The sequence below is a fragment of the Chelmon rostratus genome, chromosome 17, assembly GCF_017976325.1.
Source record: "Chelmon rostratus isolate fCheRos1 chromosome 17, fCheRos1.pri, whole genome shotgun sequence".
Taxonomy (NCBI): domain Eukaryota; kingdom Metazoa; phylum Chordata; class Actinopteri; order Chaetodontiformes; family Chaetodontidae; genus Chelmon; species Chelmon rostratus.
Window position 1 is genome coordinate 847501 of NC_055674.1, and position 16847 is coordinate 864347.

The 16847-nt window shown below is 49.2% G+C and overlaps 2 protein-coding genes across 2 annotated transcripts in view; both read right to left on the reverse strand.

The window, feature by feature from the left end:
• Nucleotides 1–11316, reverse strand: part of casc3 (casc3 exon junction complex subunit) — a 12315-nt gene extending 999 nt beyond the window's left edge. Inside the window, exons 1-12 of the mRNA XM_041956853.1 lie at nucleotides 11123–11316; nucleotides 9482–9506; nucleotides 9206–9261; nucleotides 8281–8508; nucleotides 7047–7195; nucleotides 6200–6373; nucleotides 4875–5803; nucleotides 3909–4082; nucleotides 2894–2992; nucleotides 2647–2813; nucleotides 2097–2304; nucleotides 1–1887 (exon numbers count right to left, since the gene is read on the reverse strand). The exon at nucleotides 1–1887 is cut by the window's left edge and continues 999 nt beyond it. Of these exons, the coding sequence (XP_041812787.1) occupies nucleotides 2158–2304; nucleotides 2647–2813; nucleotides 2894–2992; nucleotides 3909–4082; nucleotides 4875–5803; nucleotides 6200–6373; nucleotides 7047–7195; nucleotides 8281–8508; nucleotides 9206–9261; nucleotides 9482–9506; nucleotides 11123–11308 (2334 nt within the window). The 5' untranslated portion in view covers nucleotides 11309–11316 and the 3' untranslated portion in view covers nucleotides 1–1887; nucleotides 2097–2157. The remainder of the gene's footprint in view (nucleotides 1888–2096; nucleotides 2305–2646; nucleotides 2814–2893; nucleotides 2993–3908; nucleotides 4083–4874; nucleotides 5804–6199; nucleotides 6374–7046; nucleotides 7196–8280; nucleotides 8509–9205; nucleotides 9262–9481; nucleotides 9507–11122) is intronic.
• A 1381-nt stretch (nucleotides 11317–12697) lies between these two features.
• On the reverse strand, nucleotides 12698–15635 carry LOC121620703. The gene is made up of 2 exons (XM_041956864.1): nucleotides 15485–15635; nucleotides 12698–14226 (listed from the first exon to the last, which is right to left on the reverse strand). Exon 2 carries the CDS (start codon nucleotides 14195–14197, stop codon nucleotides 13280–13282), a length of 918 nt encoding a protein of 305 aa, XP_041812798.1. The 5' UTR covers nucleotides 14198–14226; nucleotides 15485–15635; the 3' UTR covers nucleotides 12698–13279.
• Nucleotides 15636–16847: the final 1212 nt, after the last annotated feature.

Here is a 16847-nt window from a genome sequence, read left to right on the forward strand (position 1 = left end):
CAAGAAGAAAAACGAAATAAAAACAGATGGAAGCTAAAGCCGTAAATGACGTCCACCGCTAACGATCGAGGTCCCTGCCGATGCCGTTTCAATCAGAAGCTGACTGCTCTGTAGCACTAGAAGTATTAGAATATGCTTACTGCTCTATTTTATCTGTCCAAGCTTTATGTACACGTCTCCGTTTCTATATACAGCAACAACAAACGCCTCCGGCCGGACGACGGACTTCCTGCCCATCAGGAGGCAGAAGAGGAAAAGCTGCTGTCAGAGAATAAACTGTGCGTTCAGACGAGCAGGTTAACGTTTGAAAGAGGAGCTCCGCCCCTTTCAGGTGTTCAGTCAATTTAACTCTCTTCAATCATTACATGTCGGAGGTCGCGGGAAACATCTCGCCTCTGCTGACACTCAACACTTTCAACACTGTCAGAATGTGAGTGGATGGCCTGTTGCCATGGCAGCACTCTGTCACATAAACAGTGAAAAGGGGGCTGAGCAACAAAAAACATGAATCTGATGAATGTGAACGTTTGTTATTGCACCAAAATTATGACTGTTCACAAAAGATTATTTTACATCAGAAGGCAGAGGACAGACGCTCGATCAGCTGGCACGACCCTGAACTGTGACGTGATTGGTCAGACTACCTGAGCACCTGCGGCTGACGGACGGCAGCCGTCTCTGCTCAACTCAGGTGAATCTGACCGTCACATCTCCACGACAACAGACCGAACACTCTGACACTGACCTGAGGTCTGTGTTTGATGAGGAGCTGTCTCTGTTTATGACCGGGGTCAGTGTGACGCTTACCTGCCGGGCAGGTAACTGACAGTCCTCAGTCATGTGGAGAACTCGTACATGCTCGCAGATGATGTCAGCCCCGTCTTGTTTCTGATTTGTTATCGTTACTCTTGATCAGCTGGTTCATTTATCAACTACTAGATCAAACGAAGTCAGAGAATCCTGATCAATGACAGTTATCATCTCAGCTAATCAATAATCTTTTGTTTGGGTTTTGGACAACAACATTTCCCTCACACTTCATGCACTGACCTGAGGTCAGCCGCAGCCTCTGGACACGCAGCAGCAGACTTCTCTATCGAGGTTTCTCATTTAAAAGTCCGACGAACGCGGAGCTGACGAATCAGGAGAAAACGTAACGTGGCGCGAACATCTGGAGGTTTTCAGGAAGCACCGAGTCAGCGATGAACACTGAGAGCTGCATTCAAACTATATACACAACCGATTCTCACGAACGTCCCCCGACCTGCACGTCAGTTCTGTCTTTATCCTGCTAGAACCTCAGTCCTACCTGTGATGGTGGAAAACGCCACATTAATCTTTACATCAGAAAGAAAGAACAGCTGATGTAGTAAACAGATGAACTGAGCAGTGTGTTCAGTGCGTCCACAGAGGAAGTCTTTCTACCGACCGACATCAGGGTTCAGTCAGAAAAACAAAACAAAGGACTCAACTGGTTTCAGGTCGACGCGTCACCGTGGACTCCGGCCGCCGACTCAGTGTGGCGTTAAATGCTTTAAAGTGGCTCTAAAGGGTTTGAACTGATCAGTCCGACAGGCAGGTGTGTACGTGTTCAGGGTTCAGCGTTGTTGCTCAAAGACACGTCGGTGGGATCAAACCTGCGACCGCAGAGTTACAGAGCAGTCGGACCGCGACCCGCCGCCGACGCGGCGCGGCTGACCCGCTTGGCTGCTACAGGGTCGAAAACAAAGAGGGGAAAAAGGGGGAAGGTCACAGCGGTGACGCTGTGGGTCACCTCCAGGCCGGTCTTCACCTCCGTCCACCCGTCCGTCCACTCGTCGCTCTGTGGATAAGGTTGGCGCTTGCTGTTGGGACCGCAGCTCCTCACTGACCCCCCCCATCCTGCTCCTAAAAAAACAGACGAAAAAGAAAATCTGCATTTTTCTGTCTTTAAGACTTTAAGAGTGAACTGAAGGAACCAATAAAAACTCAGTAAACGGGATTCAGTGAGACAACACGCAGCTGCTACACTGTGCAGGATGACGACGTTAGACAGACCCCGCCCCCCCCCCAGGTCAGTGACATCACCGTAAACAGGTGAGAGGCGGCGTGCTCACCTGTGGTTTTCAGATCAGAGTGAGGCTGAGACTGGGTGGCGGGGAGGGGTGAGGGGCGGGGTCACTCTGAGGCGAAGTGCACCTCCGGAGGGGGGGGCTTGACGGTGACGGGCTGGGATGTGCGACGGGGGGGCGACGGCTTGGGCTGAGCCTGCTGCTGCATCGTGTCGTAGTACGTCACGCCTCCGTAGGTCACCTGGGACTGACCCTGACGAACAGACACAAATTCAAATCACATGAAACTTTATTATCCGACGACGGAGCTTCAGCAGGACTGAAGCAGGTTTAACAACAACCACAACAACAACAACTCCAAAGTTCATTTCTAATTCCACAAACCTGTATTGATTATCCTTCACATCATGTGATTGTTTTATTCATGTCTGCTTCTCTAATTAATGATTCAAAGTCACGTTAAAAAGAAACTGAGTTATACTCATGTGATGGGTTTAGGTGTGACGTGTCAGGGGGAGTTTCGTGCGGTTTGATTGATGGAGGAGCTCAGGCAGCTCCACAGAGGATCCGCTTCCTAAGATGAGGAGCTGCGTACCTGTGGACTCGGGTACATGGCGGAGTAGGGAAACGTCATGACTCCAGGCGGAGGGTAGAAAGGCGGTGGCAGCAGCTGCTGTGGTTGCCCTGGCGACAGAGAAACAGGCGGGCCTCCGTAGAGGGCGGGGTTAGCGATCGGGCCACCCGATTGGTGGGGATGAAGACCTGTGGGGGCAGAGAGATGAGTACCTCAAATAGAGAACCTAAAACTCGTCATTAGAAACACGAGAGCAGACTGCACTGACCGGGATGGGGGATGTGCATCTCCGGCTGGACCAGCATGCCTTGTGGCGGGATGGGGGCGGGGCCATCCCCGTGGGTATAGATTGGTCCCTGATACGACACTGTGACACAGAGAGAAGTCGGTCATGAGATCAGGAACAGTATTGTCATTTAGTCAAGTACTGAAGGCCAACTTTGAGGTACTTCTACTCCACAACATTTTAGAGTGAAGTATTATTTACTATTCATTCCTGTCTGACAGCTGAAGCTACTGGTTTCTGTTTGGGTTAAAGTTCTACACAAAATATACGATGTTTTTTTTTCAGACATGATGCAAAATATAAAATAATATTTCATGGCTTCTTTTCTGGAAGTCAGAGAACTGAGGACTGCTTCTGTCACTCATCATCAGCACTTATCCTCAGAGGAATCCCAGTAAAGGTTGAAGTGGTCCAATCCCAGCTCAGAGCAGCGCCGATGGACGTCCTACAGCCAGTACATGAGTCAATAAACGAGTCCTGCCTGATCATTGCCTCTTCACGCCGAGTTAATGAATCCGTGCGTTATCTGAGGAGCTTTACGAGCCATCAGTTTGATTTATTGCTGCAGAAAAGACGATTTGAAAGAAAATCACGACTGTCGCAATGCTGCATTTGTCCTGTTGTGACGCTGAACTGAACGCCAGGACAGTTTCAGTTAATAATAATTAATAAGCTGGCTGTCTATCACAACAAATAAACCAAGGACATTTATTTAACGGTAATGTTTGACCTTGACTGACCTCTGCTGGAAGCAGGAGGAAGTTCAACACAGACTGAGGCCCTCCACCAGCCTGAGTCATTCTGTTTCAACGTGTTTCTTAAACGAGTCTTTACACAAACACAAACCCCCCAGTCTTGTATTACAGGGTGGTGTGCCACTAGAGCTAAGTTTTACCTCTGAAAATATCTTTTCTATATATTTGCATCAGATTATCAGACTGATATCAGACTAACATTGCATGAAGGATTTATCTTTAGTTTTTGGTTGTCGTCTTACTGGGTTCATAGTAGTGTCCCTCCATCACGCCCAGGTGCATGGGCGGGGCCGGCTCAGGTACGGCTCTCTGTCGCTGGGAGGAGTAGCGTTTGGCCCGACTGGAGCCAACACCCATCTCCTCCATGCTGGAGAACTGAGGCGGGCCTGCGGGGATGTGCATGGTGTTGGGGAGGCCTGAGGACAGAAACATGACTCAGCTTGTTTTTACTGGGAAACAGAAGGTTCAGTTCACTACAGACCTGCTACAGAACAGTACTACTACTACTACTGCTACTGCTGCTGCTGCTACTGCTGCTAGTACTGCTACTAGTACTACTACTACTACTACTGCTACTGCTACTGCTGCTAGTACTGCTACTGCTACAGAACATTACTGCTACTACTGCTACTGCTGCTAGTACTGCTGCTAGTACTACTACTACTACTACTGCTACTGCTACAGAACATTACTGCTACTACTGCTACTGCTACAGAACATTACTGCTACTACTGCTACTGCTGCTAGTACTGCTGCTAGTACTACTACTACTACTACTGCTACAGAACATTACTACTACTACTGCTACTACTACTGCTGCTGCTACTGCAGAACATTACTACTACAACTGCTACTGCTACAGAACATTACTGCTACTACTGCTGCTACTCCTACTACTTGCATGCTGACTTGTTAATATTAGTGCAAACTATAAGAAAATTACAATAAATTGGTCTGATGTAGCACAAACATTTTGTAATTAATTGTACAGAAATATTTGTCATGTGAGCCAGTGACGGTGTCAATCTGTGTCAATCTGGTGAGAACAAACGGACACTGGACTCCAGGACGAGGTTCAGGAACTGAGACAAAGACTGAAAGCAGCAGAATTCAGGACTGGAGACGAAGCAGTGAAATAACACCAGTAAGCTGAGACATTAACACTGAAGATAATTACATTTGTGTTTGGAACCAAAAACTCCGCTCACCTCTCATCTCAGACCGGATGTAGGACGTCGGGCTCTGGCTCCAGCTCTGTTCTGCCAGACTGATACGAGCCACGTCCTGGTCCAGCTCCGTCAGCGCTCCTCCTCCTCCGGCCTGACTCGGCCCGTCGCCCGCTCCCGCCCAGCCTTTCCCTCCCGCGCCGCCGGCCGAGGAGTTGTTCCCTCCGGCCGCGGACTCCTCCATCGACGGCTGTTTGCTGCCCAGGTCTGCGGGCCGAGAGCGAGTCCTGCGAGCCAACGAGTAAGATTTACGCTCCACCGGCCGCTCGGCGGGAGGAGAGGCCTCCCGATTGGTCGCCGGAGCCGATGACTGCAGGGAGAGGTCAGAGTTGGAGGATGAAACGGCTAATCCTGATGCGGGCCTGTCGCCACCCCCTCGTTGTTCCTGCTGTTGTCGTCTCGGCGATGCAGACTTGTAACCACCCGGCTGCGACGCCGCCGCTGTCGTTACGACACTCGGGTCCTGCTCCCTGACGCCTCCTTGGCTGACTGCGATGTCCTCGATGACCACGGAGGGACCCCCCCTTCCCCCGCCACCGCGCCCTCCCCTGCTGACCACAACCCTGTCTCTGTCTGTGGGATCAGACTGAGCTTTAGGACCCTGTCGCTCTCTGGGATGCATCTGGGGTGCGTTTGATTCATTATTCCTGTACTGGGACTGAGGCGGGAGGTGCATCTGATTCTGGTTGGATGGTCTGCTGCGGGAGGGCGGGGGCCTGGAGGCATTGCTGCTACGCAGAGCGGAGGACAGAGGGAGAGAGGAGGGGGATGTAGAGGAGGGGTGGATGGACGAAGGTGGTGGAGCTCCTCCTCGACTCACGCCTCCTCCTCCTCCACTCTGCCAGGATCGCACCGGTCGCTCTCCTCCTCCGTCTCTCCATCGTTTGTCTCTGCCGGGGGACGAGCCTTGTCTGAGGAGACAGAGACATTCAGCAGGTTGAGCTCATGCAGGAAGCAGCGCAGCTAGCGGCGGTGGGTTGCATGTGTGACCACGTCCGTCGTGTTAGTATCATTTTAATACATGTGTGACAGTAACAAACAGAAGATGATGTTTCACTGCGTCGACGCCTTGAACACAACACATATAATTATATATAAAATCAACCCGCAGAGAGATCGTCCTCCACAGTAACGCAGTTCAAACCACTTTCAGAACTCAGCGACACCCCAACATCCAGGAGTTATGCCAACAAAACCAAAGAATGAAGTTAATTTCCTGCGTTAAAGAAATAAACTGCTTTAAAATCAGATTAAATTCACCCTTTTCCTGCCTGTGCTTCCTTTTTCTGGCTGAAGGGGGCGCTCACCTGGGCCTGCGTTGCCTGTACGCTCGGTCTCCAGGCCCGCCGCCGTTTCGGATGTCGTAGCCATAGATGGCGATGAGCTCCTCGCGGCTCTTCGGCGCCTGCTCCTCCTCTCTGAACTTGTCGTGCTCCCAGCGACCCTCGTCCTTCCACAACTTCCTGTTTCGGCCTTTAGGTCTGAGAGGACATAGAGAGGAGGACACAGAGAGGACAACGAGAGGAGGACACAGAGAGGACAACGAGAGGAGGACACAGACAGGAGGACACAGACAGGAGGACAGACAGGAGGACACAGAGAGGAGGACAGACAGGACAATGAGAGGAGGACACAGAGAGGACACAGAGACAGGAGGACACAGAGAGGAGGACACAGACAGGAAGACACAGACAGGAAGACACAGAGAGGAGGACAGACAGGAGGACACAGACAGGAGGACACGATGCTCTTGAAGTTACTTTCCTCTGAAAAACATTTGGTCTGTACAGTGACATCACTGCATGTTGTTCCTGCATGAAGCAGTTTATAAAGGGACTCTGTTGAACTGTTGCTGCTCTAGAAACATTATTTAGTTTTATTTAAAATATAGATCACATCTGAAAGCATTCTCTCTTTTAAAAACGATGAAGAAAAAGAAAAGATTCTACGATAAATACAAGATGAAGATAAAATCCTAATGAAGCCAACAGTGTGTTGGTGCTTCGCCCTGAGTTTGGGAGGATGAGGAGTTCAGATCCCGTCACTCCAGGCCTCGTTTATCCACTTTATTCTGTCATTCTGTTTTTTTGGGCACACGGTGCCTTAATTAAACCTAATTAGACTTAATTAAAAAATGGATAAAAATGACCGCACCTCTCCTCCTCCTGAGCGTGTCCTCTGACATCGTGCTCGAAGAACAGACCCTTCCTCGGGATGTAGGCCGGGTTCTTTCTGTCCTCGTCATCGTCGAGCTTCTGACCGGGTTTTCCTCCGGCCTTCGTTTCGGGATCGTCTGTGGACTCCTGCGAGTGTGTTTGTATCAGTTAGAACAGAGCGGGACAGGGCGGGACAGACAGAGCGGGACAGAGCAGAGCGGGACAGAGCAGAGCGGGACAGGGCGGGACAGGGCGGGACTGAGCGGGACAGGGTGGGACAGGGCGGGACAGACAGAGCGGGACAGACAGAGTGGGACAGAGCAGAGCGGGACAGAGTGGGACAGAGTGGGACAGAGCAGAGCGGGACAGGGCGGGACAGAGCGGGACAGACAGAGGGGAACAGAGCAGGACAGGGCGGGACAGACAGAGTGGGACAGAGCAGAGCGGGACAGAGTGGGACAGAGCAGAGTGGGACAGGGCGGGACAGAGCGGGACAGACAGAGCGGAACAGAGCAGGACAGGGCGGGACAGAGCGGGACAGACAGAGTGGGACAGAGCAGAGCGGGACAGAGTGGGACAGAGTGGGACAGAGCGGGACAGAAAGAGTGGGACAGAGCAGAGCGGGACAGAGCGGGACAGACAGAGTGGGACAGAGCAGAGCGGGACAGAGCGGGACAGAGCGGGACAGACAGAGTGGGACAGAGCAGAGCGGGACAGAGTGGGACAGAGCGGGACAGACAGAGTGGGACAGAGCAGAGAGGGACAGAGCGGGACAGAGCGACGGCAGCGTCTGACAGTTCATGTATCTGCTGTCAGTGACAGCTTGACTCCACGTGCACAGATGAGTGTTGGTGAACAAAGCTTTTGTAGAAATGACTGTGGTTCCATCTTACTGTCAACAGCCAATCAGACAGTTTATCAGTTTACGCTGAAGCCCATGAAATGTTCAGAATGATTAGGCTGAATAATAATTACTGCGGGTGTTGTATATGAGGTGATGCTGCACGGCTGGTTCTCTTCAGGACGTGTAGATACGAAATGAAATAATCACGTTTGTGAATCTAATGTTTCTCATTTAGTTTTCTTATTTATTTTTGGTTCAGTTTCATTTTTAGACGCTCAGTTATTTTGTAGTTTACTGGGACTATTTTCAGCGGTGGATTAATCCAGGTGTGGTGCTGCAGGGTGTGTTTACGGAACCAAAAACACAGTGAAGCTTCAGGGAGTCTCACCTGTCCGTCACCGCTCTGTCTCTCCCCAGCTAGGTTTCCTTTCTCCTCTGCCTTGCTCTCCTCTTTGCTGTGTCCTCCTCCCTCCCCCTCCGCAGTCTCCTCCTCCTCCTCCTCTTCATCCTCCTCCTCTTTAGGCGGGACGTCGGCGGCGGGGGGTTTAGGCTCGCTTACTGCTGCCGGAGCTTCTTCGTCGCTGTAATGCTCTGCCTCCTCTTCCTCCTCCGCTCCCTGAGGGAACACAGGAATATGTAGTTAACTTACAAAAATCTGATTCAATGCCCCCCCCCCCCCCCCACACACACACACACACACACTGCAGTAATATCGTATCACAGAGGGTGAGCTGGTTTAAAAACATTCTCCAGCTCTCAGTGAGCAGCGGCGCTGCTATCTTCATCGCTCTGTGACTCAGTCAGCGACAGACAACCAGCCAGTTCTCTGCTGTTCTCACTGCTCCTCACTAACCCGGGTCAGAACGCTTCAGGTTACTTCAAGTGACAGACTGAAGTGGGCCGGACTCAGGATGACTGATGAAGCTACTGAAGCAGACTGTGGCCTTTCTGAGATCATAATGATCAAACAGTCCCGTACACTGATAATCATTTGAGTACTGTTTGTGGCTAAGGTGTTCTCATCTTTCATCTTTTCTGTGTCATATAATACTCTCGTAAAACACTTTGAGAAAAGTAACGATATTATTTCTTTGATTTGTTTCATGTGCAAATAATCAGTGAACATGTCATCAGACTGCCCCCTGTGGTTTTACTGCACAGTGACAGCACCGCTGTTGGTCCGACAGAGGTTAGACATGTTTCCTGTTTCCCTTCAGTCCGTCACACCGGGTCTGTAGGATCAGACTTTACAGCGTCGATGCTGTTCTGCTGGACGTAAGTTAAACCGGTTTCACACAGCTCATGTGCTCTACCTCAGAATGGGAGCCGTTTTCCTCTGGATCTGCACTGTCGTAGTCGGAGAGGACAGCTGGACAAAACAGAAAGAGATCATTCTTCGTCAGGGTTCACAGAATAACAACAGACTTCACAGCTTTACATGCTGGAAGGATATATTAATGGTTGACAGGCTGGGGATGAAGCTCGTTATGTTTCCAGCACAGTTTAAGAACATTTCAATTACTGTAATTTAACTACTTGTTATGTTCCTGGAGCTGTGGCTGTGTGCTATGAACTGATCAATGTCTCACCTTCTCCTACTCCATCTTCACTCTCCTGCAAAGAGAAATACAGAAAAAATCAACACCAAACTATTTAACAGTGAATCTCCCTGAAGCACGACGAGCTCAGCTGTACAGCCGAAGTGCTCCCCCGACAACACTGACAGTCTGACCGGGGGCTGCCGGCTGCACATGACTCCGTTCCTCCTGCGGGACAACGAACAACTTCACATGCAGGATCTCAAACTGGTGCCCTCCTCAGCCCAAAAAACTGAATGAAAACATTTGCTCATTTTTTAATGGCCATTCAGACCAAAAACAGGACTGCAGTTAAGAAAACAGCCCCACGGGGTGAGTGAGGTGTTTCAGGTACACAGATGATTCAGAAAGTGCAGTTTGAGCAAACGATCTAAGAGTCTGAAGGTTGATCAGACACGACAACACTGAACAATAACACTCCAGTCACCGAGGCGGTCTTTTCCTCCTCCTTCAACAAGACCACCAGGTTAACAACAGGACTGCTTCCTTCATCTTACAGTGATCTACTGGATTACTTTTCTGTCAGAGCCTCTGCTGGGACATCCGCACTGACATCAATGAGAGGGAAGTGCTGTTTTCTCTCTGACAGCATCGTGACATGAAACTAACTGTCGAACAGCATAAAAGACCAGTTCCTAAAGTGGCGAAGCGAGCTCAAAAGTCTGTCAACATGTGTCAACAGCAATGAAAGAAAGGCTGCCAGTAACTGAAGGGTTAGCATCACCAGACGACCGTCAATAATAATGTTCGTTATCGGGGCGGAAATGGATCAAAGGGTCTGTAAACTTATAAACAAATGGGAAAAGCACTCGCCAAAGAACCATTTAGACCGTCCATGAATGTTCAAATCACCTTTATTACGTTTAACCAAACACAGCCTGACGCCGACCATCACATACAGGTGTTGGTTTAGTGGGGGGGTGTAGGGGATGTACCTGTCGTGACCGCACACGTCTCCGGCTCATTCATCAGCCAAGTTAACAAAGTGAACGTGGCGGACTCGCGCGAGCGTTAGCGAGGCCTAGCTAGGTGCTAAACGAAAGAGAGAAAACATCACTTTCACACCACCACGGACACACCGGGCTGGAAACACTGTGCCCCCGGCTGGCTGTCTAACTGACGTTAGCCAATTTGACGCAAGCAACTTTTTAGTTCAGATAAAACAAACAGCAAAGTGACCGAAAGGAAGCGTGAGCCGGTGTTGTGGCCAAATTTGTTGGCCCGGTAGATTCGCTCCAACTGGCGCCTTTTCGTCTCGGTTTCACAAAGGAAAGAACACAACAGCAAATTAACAAGCTGGGTTCTTAACGTTTGAAACGGCTAATTTAACATACCGTTCTGAAAAGTATGGATTCAGAAACTGACGTCGCTAACGTACGAACAGCTAGCCTAGCTAACTGTTCAACAGCTAACTTGTCTACGTTAACGTTGTTCCCTTCAAGCTAACGCCGCTTACTGAACTTTAAGATGTTCAACAGACAAATGGTTGTACGGCTCAGTTATTCACTGATAATCTCCGCACGGTAACGTGAAGTGAGCCTCGGCCCTCGGGAGAAGTTTTACTGGAAGCGGTATCTGTCAGAGCTCCCGGCCGTCAGCTCGATGAGCTAACGTCCGGAGTTGGCCACTCACACATTCGGACTCGACGTCGCTCTTCGCCTCGACCCGGGTCGCTATAGCCTCCGGCGGGTCGGGGTCTCTTCCTCTGCTCTTGGTCGACGGAGACCCTGATCTCCCGCCGTCCGAACCCGAACCGGACTCGTCGTCGTCCTCGCTGTCCTGGGACGCGCGCCTCCTCCTTCGCCGCCGGTCCGCCATCTTAGAGCTCGATTGGTTGGAACCGGAAGCGTTTGTCTTCTTCTTAAGTCGCTCTCTCTGCGGACACAACGTAGCTCAGGACACGCCCTCTGGTTGAAGCTCTAGAGCTCGCTCAGGTTCAGGAGAAGCTCTCAGGAGGTGTGTCCTGTGGTGAAGTGGGTGTGTCATGCAGTAAATTGGGTGTGTCTTGTAGTCGGCGATACTACAGATAAGCAGTCGTCGGCTTCTTCTTCTGCGTCTTTTTCTTCTTCTTCGTCTCTTTTACGGAGGTCGGCATCCAGCCTATTGGTGCATTACCGCCCCCTTCTGCTCTGCCTCGCGGGTACTTCATCTGTGTCCACTGTCTACCCTAGAAACTTGGACACTCTTTTGAATTTCATGTAGCTGCCTCCTTTCCCCTCTCTGTCCCATCTTTCTTGCCATATTTGGTTGGTTTGTTCCCAGATTACATCTTTACATATTTATATTTATCTCCTCACTGATATTAATGTTAGTATCAGCTTATTTGTGCTGGAAACCACCAAAGTTTTGTGTGACCACCCTGAGTCATGTTTTGTGTTGTGACACAGCCTCCTGAGTCAATAAGTCAGGAAAAGTACAGCAGTATTATCAGCTTCATGCAGTAAAAGTACAGCAGTATTATCAGCTTCATGCAGTAAAAGTACAGCAGTATTGTCAGCTTCATGCAGTATTGTCAGCTTCATGCAGTAAAAGTACAGCAGTAGTATCAGCTTCATGCAGTAGAAGTACAGCAGTATTATCAACTTCATGCAGTAAAGGTACAGCAGTATTGTCAGCTTCATGCAGTAAAAGTACAGCAGTACTGTTAGCTTCATGCAGTAAAAGTACTGTCTGTGCAGTAAAATGTCTCTGACTGATCTCTGATTTTTAGATTGTTGATGCTGAAGCATCAATGTCAGAGCAGCATGTTACTGATGGAGCTGCTGCAGGTGGAGCTGCTGCAGGTGGAGCTACTTTCAAGGACGTCATATACGGTTTAGTCCAGTGGGGCACAAGCTGGGGGTCGGGCACCCCCAGAGGGTCACCGGATCAGTCTGAGGGGTCGTCAGATGACACAAACCTGTTTTCAGCTTCTGGTCTTTTCTCTGATCTTTTAATGAAAGATTTGAAGCATGTGAGGAGTTTGAAGGTGAAATGTCTCTTTGGGATACCTGAAACATGAAGGTGACACAGCTACACGCTGATTTTATATGAGAGGCCACAAAAAACAAATGTGTTGTATGAGCACGCCTGATTTTTTTATGTAAAATCGTAACGTGAAAAAAAAATATTGTGCAGTAAAAAGTGCAATATTTCACTGTGAAATTAAAATTAAAATACTTAATGTACAAGTATCTTAAAACCACACTTATACCACAGTACTTGAGTAAATGTACTTTATTGTATATTTCATGCACAAAGCTAAATATAGTTGGAAGCCATACACAATACAGACAATAAATCAAGTGAAGAAGCAGCTCCAAGAAGAAGAAGCACAACCTGTCGTCCTGACCGTCCAGTCTTCAGGAATCTTTAAACACTGAAGCAGCTTCTTCCTCTTCTTCTTCTCCTTCTCCTTCTTCTTCTCCTTCTCCTTCTCCTTCTCTTCTTGGAGCGGAAACAAGCTGATCAGCCGTGTGAGTTAAATGTTCGCTACATCAGAACTTTTTCAGAAAAGGTGTTTCTGTCTACAGGTGAGTGCATTTACTATTTTTCTAAAAAGGTGAAAACTTATCAACACTTTTCTGTGAACGTTTTTTTTTTTTTTACATTTCCATCACACCTGGCCTCAGGTGAGCGTTACACAGCTAGGAGCATTATCAGTGAGCGTGACAGCGACCCTGCAGAGGTTGAATACCCGGGACTCCCCACCAGCTGATCAACCGTCTCTGGATGACCTGGATGACTGAGGCTCTTCACAGTGGAATCACCGAGGAGCACAGTGAGGAGTTCAGGGCTGAACTCTTCCTCTCAGGAGACACTGAGATGACCCACCTGACGGACCAGCATCGGCAGATCTTCCATGACTTTCTCGAAGTACTTCCTGATCTTGTACTTCTGGCTGCTGTAGTGATAGTCATAATAAGCCTCAAAGTATTCTTCAAATGTGATGAACTGAGCGACGTAATACGCTTCTCCCTCTTCGGTCTCAAAGTAGGGACATGGACAGTCTTGGAGCACGTCGCAGTCCAGGTCGCACTTCCTCCTCACCGCCGCCTTGTGATTTGTGAACAGCAGGTCCAGCTCGCTCAGGTAAGTGGAGAGGAGTCTCTGCACGGGGTCGCAGCTTTGACTCCCTCCGAGTCTCAGCAGGTGAATCAGCATCTGGATGTGGAGCGCCGCCCCGTTCACCCAGGCCTTCAGAGCCCGAGACGACATCTGCCCGTCCCTCGCCATGGAGTTCTTCAGCTTGGTGAGGGCGGCGCTCAGCTGGCACTCCGTCCGTCTGATGTCCGTCATCAGCTCGTTGTTGTTGTCGATGTGCATCACGCATCTCTTCAGGCACTCGTCGATCTGATCCCAGACCTCGGAGGCCTTCTCCTCAGCAAACACGCATCGCAGAGCATCCCTCGTGGTGTCTGAGGAAGAGGTGGCAGAAATGGCGTCGATGAAGATGGCGACGGCCAGCGCTCCGAGGCCAGCTAGTTTAGGATTCGGAGACAGATTGGCGAGCTTCTCTGCGAGTTTGCTCATCCAGCTTGCGACGGGGTAGCTCACCTGCTTCCTCCGGTTGAGGTGCTGTTGGAGGCTGTCTGATGAAGCGCTGCAGAACATCACGACGGCTTGATTCACCGTCACATCCGGACACTTTTTATATTTCTTCACATTTCTCTCCAAGGTTGGTCGAATGTGCTCTCTCCGCTCCTCCGCACTCATCACCGTACCCATTTTGTTGTGTTGAAGTTTTCTGTGGAGCTCTGCAACACAAAACCAGCACAGTCCATGTTTAAGGTCAGACTGACTCTGGACACACCTTGCAACAATCAGGTGCTAATCGTTTTAAAGGACCTGACGGGCCTGCACATGCCACGGGCTGGGAACCACTGGACCAAAACTTTATAGACAAAACTCCATACGAGTGGACAGTTTGTCCTGTAGCAGCTGCTGAGGACGCCGAAGTCGTGTCCTCTGAGAGGCTCTGTGGTCTTTTTCATATTTATGTTTCCTAAATTAAAGTGATGAATTGTTATAAGTGCTTAGTTGAATATTGTGCTGTGAACACTGGACTACAGTCCAGTCAGTGCAACACTTATCAGTCATCAACACTGTGTTTGAATACAGGGTCCACTCTCACACATAACTGTCCTGATGGGCAACATGGACGATGCAAATCCTCTTTGATAATTAACAACATTGTAGAACGGCAATAAAAAGGATCAGGAGGTAAAGCCCTCGTGAGATTTTCTGCTTCCTTTTCCTCTTCAGTGCTGCACATTCAGACATCAGGAACTTTTCCAGCTCCTCTTTCTCCCCTCGCACCAACACTTTGCAGTTTCTCTGCAGCTGCACTCCTCTGATCAGCGACGGCAGCTAACAGCAGCTAATGGCAGCTAACGGCAGCTAGCAGCAGCTAGCAGCAGCTAACAGCAGCTAGCAGCAGCTAACATAGACCTAACAGCAGCTAACGGCAGCTAACAGCAGCTAGCAGCAGCTAACATAGAGCTAACATCAGCTAGCGGCAGCAAACGGCAGCAAACGGCAACTAACGGCAGCTAACGGCAGCTAACAGCAGCTAGCAGCAGCTAACAGCAGCTAGCAGCAGCTAACATAGACCTAACAGCAGCTAACGGCAGCTAACAGCAGCTAGCAGCAGCTAACAGCAGCTAGCAGCAGCTAACATAGAGCTAACAGCAGCTAACAGCAGCTAACAGCAGCTAATGGCAGCTAACAGCAGCTAACTATGAATGTCATTCTGAATGTGTGAACAGATCAAACAGAAGCGTCCAGAACAGCCGTCAGGTTTGATAAAAGAGACTCTTTAAGGTGGATTTTTCTTTCAGAGCAGCTATTTTAGCTCGGTGACTCAGCTGTTTTGACAGCACATGATACAAAGCTGTCCGGCCTGCAGGGAACCCCCCCGCAGGCCGGACAGCTGATCTCAGCTGAGATTCCACCTCAGTGGTCTTACTTCAGTGAAACTATAAATCCACCCTGAGCACTGACAGAAAGTTTTACCTCAGCTGAGGGATCACGAGTCCGGCTCAGTCTTGTTTGTCCTCAGTTTCTCAACTGCTGGATCCACAAACACAGAGAGGGTCTCTCCTGGTCTGAGTCCCTCCTCCCACGGCTTCCTTAAAGGGATCACAGGTCAGCCGACTCTGCATAATGTTTTCTTTAAACAGGAAAAGCTTTCAGCTCTTATTCGGCCTTCAACATAAAAACTGACCCAGGCACCTCAATAATGATAATTATGACAATAACAATAAGAAACCTGATTAATTGTTGTAAAAAGTTGTAAATACTAAAACTACAGAAATACTTGACATTTATTTTGGTACTTTGTTTGTTGATGGAAGATTTTACAGCCTCAGACAGTTTCTGGTGAGACGTCCCAGCAGCTGTTTCCTGTCCAATACGTCACTGTTAACACTTGACCTGAGTCCTGACTGAAAGTCAAGAAACAGGCTAGAAAAGAAATGAAGTGAATTCTGCTGCAAACAGGCCAAACTTTACAGACGATGGATACGAGTCTTTCTGCCATCGAGTGCAGAACACGGGGAACATCTGAGAACTTCACTCAGCAACTTCAGGGCCTTCAGTCGTTCGCAACTGGACTAGTCAGCTCAAGACAAGCTGCAGGCCCTGAAGTTTACAGTGACCTGGATGAATGAGGATATCCACATCCACGTTCACTCAGCAACCTGTTTATTGCTTTTATTAGCTGAACACGTTCAGCTGAATGATCAGTCTACAGTCCTCGCTCCGCCTCACTGTTTCTGCTGCTCGCTCTCAGTTTCTCCTGCCTGAAAGTTTCATTTTGTTGTTGCCATTTTTTCTGTCTTCGACCACAATTATTTGACCGTTGGTCAACAACATGTCAACCATCATCACTCCCACCAGCTCACTTCCTCACGCAACCTCCCAACACCGCCATCGACTGCCAGTGACTCCCAAAATTACATATATCACAGAGTACCAGTGGAGGCGGGCCTTCATCGTTCCAGACCTTCATCCTCACCTTGTTAACGTTGTGACACGGTCGCAGTTTGCTAAGGTTTAGTTTAAAACTGGGCCTGGTTAGGTTTAGGAAGGGCCCGTGGGTTAAAATAAGTATGTTACTGTTACGTACATGACGTAACTTAAGTATGTTGTTAGCTAAAATTAGTCAGTGTTGACTTTTTGTTTCACACGAGACACGAACAGCCATCTCCTGGGTGACAGGCATGTGTTTGGTTGACCATCCATTCACCTTACCTTCACTTTACCTGCAAGTTACAGTGAGCAGGTTTTTATGCTGACAGTGAGAGTGAATGTACAGTTAAAACTGGTCATTATTGGATGATAAATGTCCAGTCAGTGGATGTTCTGGTGTCAAAGG

Excerpts from the sequence above, each read along its gene's own strand:
- LOC121620703 (XM_041956864.1), bottom strand. The coding sequence starts at position 14,197 with ATGGGTACGGTGATGAGTGCGGAGGAGCGGAGAGAGCACATTCGACCA.